The 5,830-nt window shown below is 39.4% G+C and overlaps 1 protein-coding gene across 1 annotated transcript in view; it reads right to left on the bottom strand.

Moving 5' to 3' along the window:
- Window positions 1–538: 538 nt before the first annotated feature.
- The window catches only part of LOC119421774 (inactive rhomboid protein 1), a 952,927-nt gene continuing 947,635 nt past the window's right edge, over window positions 539–5,830 (bottom strand). Inside the window, exons 5-17 of the mRNA XM_037689133.1 lie at window positions 5,439–5,652; window positions 5,052–5,258; window positions 4,810–4,932; window positions 4,009–4,172; window positions 3,507–3,758; window positions 3,313–3,424; window positions 3,138–3,212; window positions 2,878–3,039; window positions 2,688–2,788; window positions 2,536–2,599; window positions 1,067–1,161; window positions 890–965; window positions 539–736 (exon numbers count right to left, since the gene is read on the bottom strand). Of these exons, the coding sequence (XP_037545061.1) occupies window positions 632–736; window positions 890–965; window positions 1,067–1,161; window positions 2,536–2,599; window positions 2,688–2,788; window positions 2,878–3,039; window positions 3,138–3,212; window positions 3,313–3,424; window positions 3,507–3,758; window positions 4,009–4,172; window positions 4,810–4,932; window positions 5,052–5,258; window positions 5,439–5,652 (1,750 nt within the window). The 3' untranslated portion in view covers window positions 539–631. The remainder of the gene's footprint in view (window positions 737–889; window positions 966–1,066; window positions 1,162–2,535; window positions 2,600–2,687; window positions 2,789–2,877; window positions 3,040–3,137; window positions 3,213–3,312; window positions 3,425–3,506; window positions 3,759–4,008; window positions 4,173–4,809; window positions 4,933–5,051; window positions 5,259–5,438; window positions 5,653–5,830) is intronic.

Below are 5,830 nucleotides of genomic sequence, written 5' to 3'. Positions count from 1 at the left end.
TTTTCTGCTACTTTAAGCTTGTTCAAACTTTTTTAGCTAATTTCAGCTGTTTTCAGATAAATTCACGGTTTTTGTGGTAACTTCTGCTACTTTCTTCTTCATTCTACTAATTTCAGCTTGTCAGAATCAGAATCAGAAGTTACACTCCTTTCAGCTTTTTTCTGCTATTTCAGCTACATTTAATTGTTTTGTGCTAAATTTAGCTTTTTCAGCTAATTCCACATGTTTTTAGCTCATTTCAGGTCATTTCACTTTCTTCTGGTAGTTTAAGCTTCTTTCTGCCTTTTCAGCTACTTTGCAGCTTTTTTTTCCTTTTTTTTTTTTTTGCCAATTTCAGCTTTTTACCTAATTCCTAATTTTTGTGCTAATTTCTACTTTAACCTAATTCAGCAAATATGTGTTCTTTCTACTTTCTTCTTCTAACTTGGGCTTGTTCTTCCATTCAGCTTCATTTCAGAATGTTTTAGCTACTCTCAGCTTTTTTTATCAGCAAGTTCTTCAGCAATAAGCATTCACACTGCATTTTTGCAAGAAATTCAATTTCTTTAGGTTTTTTTTTTCCACTCAGAAAGTTTAAAGACAAACAAAAGGGTTTGAAAAGATTCTGCCAAAGATCTTTGGCACTAATGACTTACCCAGCATGCAAGAAGAGAGAGAGCCAGAGCCTGTAAAACTGATCTGGAATCGCAGGGTTGAGGAAAGGCAACAGTCCACACACATCATCCATGCAGGGCACCTGAGAAAAGACTAAACTTGTGAACATGTAGCAACGTAGACATGGAACGTGCTATTTGAACAATCAAAAATCTGATTTCTGCAAAGAAAAACTGGATTAATCGGTTACGTTTATTTCATCATTAAAATATGAACCGCTGAGGGAGCTGCTTACTTGAGAGCAAAGAGTTGCCTCCTCGTGAAAGTAGCCCTTCATGAAGTCACAATATTCCCTGGATGTGATTTCACACCTTGAAAGAATTACACAGTTGGTTAGTAAAAACTGTTCACTTATCTCGTCTGCGATCAGTTCACTTTGAATAGTTCTGTAAAGCTGAAGAAGGTTCCTGACCTCCCTTTGGTTCCGATGCAGCAGGGTCGGCCTGTGATGGTGCAGTCTATGTGAGGCAGGTTGGTGTGGTTCCCTGTGTTGTACCTGGTACAAATCTGAAAAACAAAAAGCACTTAATATTCCAAACCTAATGTATGATTATCATTTTTAACAACTAACCTGTAGGTGCAAATAAACAAACAGAAAAATACTCTTTATGCTCAATTTGAGATAAACTATGACACATTTTCCAATTCGGATCGTCAGATTATAAAAATTTTAGGTTAATAGTTGTGCAATAATGCTCATGAGGGCTAATTAGACTATTTGCAATCAAAGTAAACAAAATTTAACCTATTATTATTATTATTATTATTTGTATTTACTATTGTATGGTAAGTCCTTCCCAACAGAAAGAGAACTTTCTGAACAGTAATAAATGTATTTTCTGTGCATTTACTGCTGTTCTTTATTTAAACTACAAAGTGCTGTACTGAATACAATCAAACCATAAGTGAAATATTTTTATTTTTACTTTCTAGCAGCCTGATAAATCTTTTCCGAACTCTAATTTTGTTCTTCGTTTCCAAACGATTCACAAGATCATAATTACCGTATTTTTCACTGTATAAGTCACACCTTTTTGCATACATTTGCAAGTCCTGTGACTTATACACCGAAGCGACTAATATACGTTTTATCCCCATATTTATAATCCAATTTTTGGCTGAGATCTGACGATTTTATTCATTCTGACATGGAAAATATTGAACACTACCATTTTTACCTGCTAGATAGTGCTCGACTAATATGGCAAGCCAAGTGTCTCATTAATAGGTAAAAGTGGCTATTAGTGAGACACTTTGCTTGCCATACCAAGCCACCTTCGTCTCGCTCCGCAACTCCTGGAGCAAACGTCAAATCAGATGCATTTGGCTGCGCCATCCAGGCAAAATGCAGCTGATTAGACCATTAAAGTGCATTTATTAAGGAAAAGTTCAACTGAGACACACCTTTACTATAGTGTCAAGCAAACAAATAAATGTTTTTAGGTGTTTATCTTGTTCAATTTCGAAGAAATGCACAGCAAGTCCTCCCTCTGTGTGCTCCAGCAGCCACAAATCGATTTTGAAATGCAGCTGATTTGACCAATATAGAGCATTTAATAAGGAAAAGTTAGACTGAGACACACCTTTGCTATAATGTCGAGCAAAGAAATAATTGTTTTTAAGTGTTAATCTTGTTAAATTATTGTTAAAGTCCTCCTGCGCACACTTCTGCGGCCGCCATTCAGCAGCCAATCAATTTTTGGCACATTTGGCCCACATTACCGGGTGATCAGCGCCGCATTGATGCATAACAAATGCTATGCATCAGCAGTGACACAATAGATGCAATTTATATGGCAAAGTGACTTATTTAAGTTTTTTCCACTTTATTAGACATTTTTGGACTGATGCGACTTATACGGCGGCAAGTACTGTACTCACCGGCCACTTTGTGATGTCATCAGGCCATTCATGAGGCGACACTGAAGCAGGCTCCAGACATATCCTGAAAGCAAGACGTATAGAAGTTAAATCATAAAGTTTAACTAATGTACTGCAATAGTAATGCTGTAAAACTTAATTGTGGGTCTTACCTGGGATCCTGATGACACACTGAGCCATACTGTCTGTCTTTACCATTTAACTTGGGAGTGCTGGGATCCCTGGGCCACTTCACCCACACAGCTAAAGTACTCTACACAAACACAAACATCAAAGATCAGAAATGCCCACAGCTTCTTCTTGGAGATGAATAATGAGGGTTCAGTGACATGAACTACAGACCGAGCATTCCTTCTCTGATGTTTGGACACAGCCAGAACGATCGTTCCGAACACAGCAAGCCGAGTTGCGTTCAATAGCTCTCTTTTCCCTGATAAGATCATGCACCTGCCCATCTTGTCGCATGCATGGAGAATATTTGGCCCCTAAATGGATCAGGGCTTCCTAAAAACATTTAGATAGAATGGCGGATAAGAAAAATAAAACTGAGCCTTTACATATGCTTCAACTATTCGCAAACAAAGAGTTGAATGGGTACTTACTGAACTAGGCCCGATCCAAAAGTTCTCCTGCTGTACAAACTTAACATTTTCATAGACACCTTTGTTTCTTAAAACCTATACACAAAATAAAATGAAAAGCACAAATCTGTATTAAAAACACTTGTAGGTGAAGTGAAATTATGACAAGCTGTGAATAAAAATGTTCGTCGCTCACAGAATCAACAGTTTCATGTTGAGAAAAGCCAACTGGAGCTATTCCATAGATGCACACAGCCAGTATAGTGATGAGTAAATGGACAAAGGTGATCCAGTATGTAAAAAACGGCCTAAAAGAGGCAAACAAAACACATTTTTAAATGACTTGCACCCCATTATTTACTGGAATAGACTTGAGGGGAGTTGCAGTACCTGTGGTCATCCATATCCTCAATCTGCCTCTTGACGTAACTGTCTATTCGCTTCCGGTAAGTGCGATTTGTGAGCTTTCCTACCATGCCCAACCCGTAAGGCCTCTTCTCACGAGCAAAAAGCTTCTTGACGGGTACAACAATGCGCTGTCCACGCCGCTGTCCGTGAACACTCACCACCTCCTGACGCAAGGGCACCTTTGGTGGTGCTGGGGTTCCTTCTTTGGCTTTACGCCATCCTCTTTCTAGGGGTCTATATAACAGGCAACCAAAGAAAAAGATCGTTTTTAAAAAATGGCTGAGTGTAAGGAATACAAAGAAAGCTTTTTAAAGTTTTTTTAATTCATCAAGTGAGTTGTTATATGGTACTTCAGAGCTTTTGTATTTCAACTTTAATTTCACCAGATAATGAGACAATTTTCAACTTGACAAGAAATGTTTTGATGTGAAACTCTCAGATCTGGTATCACAGCTCCATTAACAATTTGCCTACAGTAACTCACAGCATGAGGTGACTTCTCTCCAGCTCAGTCTTATCTAAGGCGCTGCCCGTCAGCTCTTTTTCATCTTTCTTGGAGCTGGAGTCTGTCTCTTTGATGGCCATCTCAGATGGCGACTCAAACACCTCATCGACATATGTAGACAATTCCTCTTGCAGCAGGATATCCTAAAACACAAAAAGGGAAAGAGAGCTGCAAGCATGATTAATCTGTTGGATTTTTAAAATTAGATTCATTCACTGATTATCAGTGGCAGCTGGTCAATAGGGGGCAGTAGGGCGCCGCCCCACCACTCAAACCACTCACCATATTACCTTGAAGACAGAAAAAGTAAATAAAATGAAATAATAAAATAAAAATATTTTGAAATATAGAGTATATATTTTTAGCTGTGTAAGATAAATATTTTATAGTTAATGATGAGTTTAAGTTGTTTCTTTCAAAAACGTTGTCTCTGATGACGTATTCCCACTTTGGGGGCGAAAGAAGCTTTGCCCATAGACTCTCGTTAAAAATTATACATGCACAGTTAGCTCCTCTTCATGACAAGAGATGGGAAAATTCTGGGCGCACCACTCCTGTGCCCAGAATATGGGCGCACAGAACAGATCGTGTTTTTGGTACCGGAACAGATTTTTTTTTTTCTAGTCCCGGAACAGATTGTGCAGTGACACAACCAGACTATGTTGCAGGTAGGCTTTAAGGCATTGAAAGTCCTTTATCTAATGCCTATGTTGCTATTTCTGGCTGATATGCCTCTTAACTTTTAGATGTTTCTAACAAAACTGTCTTTTCCGGTCTTACTCTGGCAAAGAAAGACGTGTCCAGTTCATCGGGAAAGTCAACCATGTCTTCCTCCATGAAGCTGGCAGGAGTGAAGCTTCGCCTCTGAGCCTGTTTTAGAGTGCTCTCTCGGAATGAGCGACCCTGAAAGATATAAAACAAGCATGTGCACACAAATACAAAGTTGTTAAAAAATGGGGGAAAAAAAATCAAATTGATAATGAGACCTAGTTGATCTTGTTTAATTGTATCCGCTCATTTACCTTGACTAACGCAGCGGCAGCCCTGAAGCTCATCTTTGCCACCGATTCTCTCTTACGCCGGCGAGGCAGTCGGTTGAGACCTGAGCGGGAGCTGGTGAAGGAGCAAAGTGATGCAGCTCCAGGAGTGATGGGGGTCTGAGGCACGCTGTAACCGTCTACTTCCTCCACCATTCGAAAGGCTCTTCCACGCGCCAACGGGTCCACAATCTGGAACGCAAAACCAGCTTTTATTACAAACTGACAGAAATAATTTACTTTAGATATTCAACAAAGAGCATGATGTTGATGTGTTCAAAACATCAGGTTTAGTCATAGTAAAATACTCTGTTTTAAGTAAAAATACAAGAATTTAACATTTCTTTAGTAATGCAAACCCTCTCAATTTACCTTTTGCATGCCATGTTGTGAAGAGGGCACATAGAGGGGTGGCGGGGTCTCAGTGCTGGTCAGGGAGATGTTGTCCTGGCTTGGCAGATCCATTTCTCGGATCACCTGTGGTTTCAGTTTCCCGTAGCGCAGGCTGCAGTGTCGCAAGCTTTTTCTCTGCCATTTCTGGGTGGTGTCGCCATCTTTACTAACCCCAAACCAGTCAGCTGTTCCCCTAACAGCCCAAACACAAACTTTAATTTATTTGCAAAAATGGTGCATGTGCACCTTACAAGCTCTTTTACAGCCAAACACTGACAATTGTCTAAAGAAGCCAATATATCCTAAGGAAACAGTGTAGATCCCGGTGATCGCCCAACCATTAAAAAAGCGATAAATATGTATATCTTGAG

The sequence above is a fragment of the Nematolebias whitei genome, chromosome 15, assembly GCF_014905685.2.
Source record: "Nematolebias whitei isolate Nwh7 chromosome 15, NemWhi1, whole genome shotgun sequence".
Lineage (NCBI taxonomy): Eukaryota > Metazoa > Chordata > Actinopteri > Cyprinodontiformes > Rivulidae > Nematolebias > Nematolebias whitei.
This window is presented reverse-complemented; position numbering and strand designations above follow the sequence as displayed.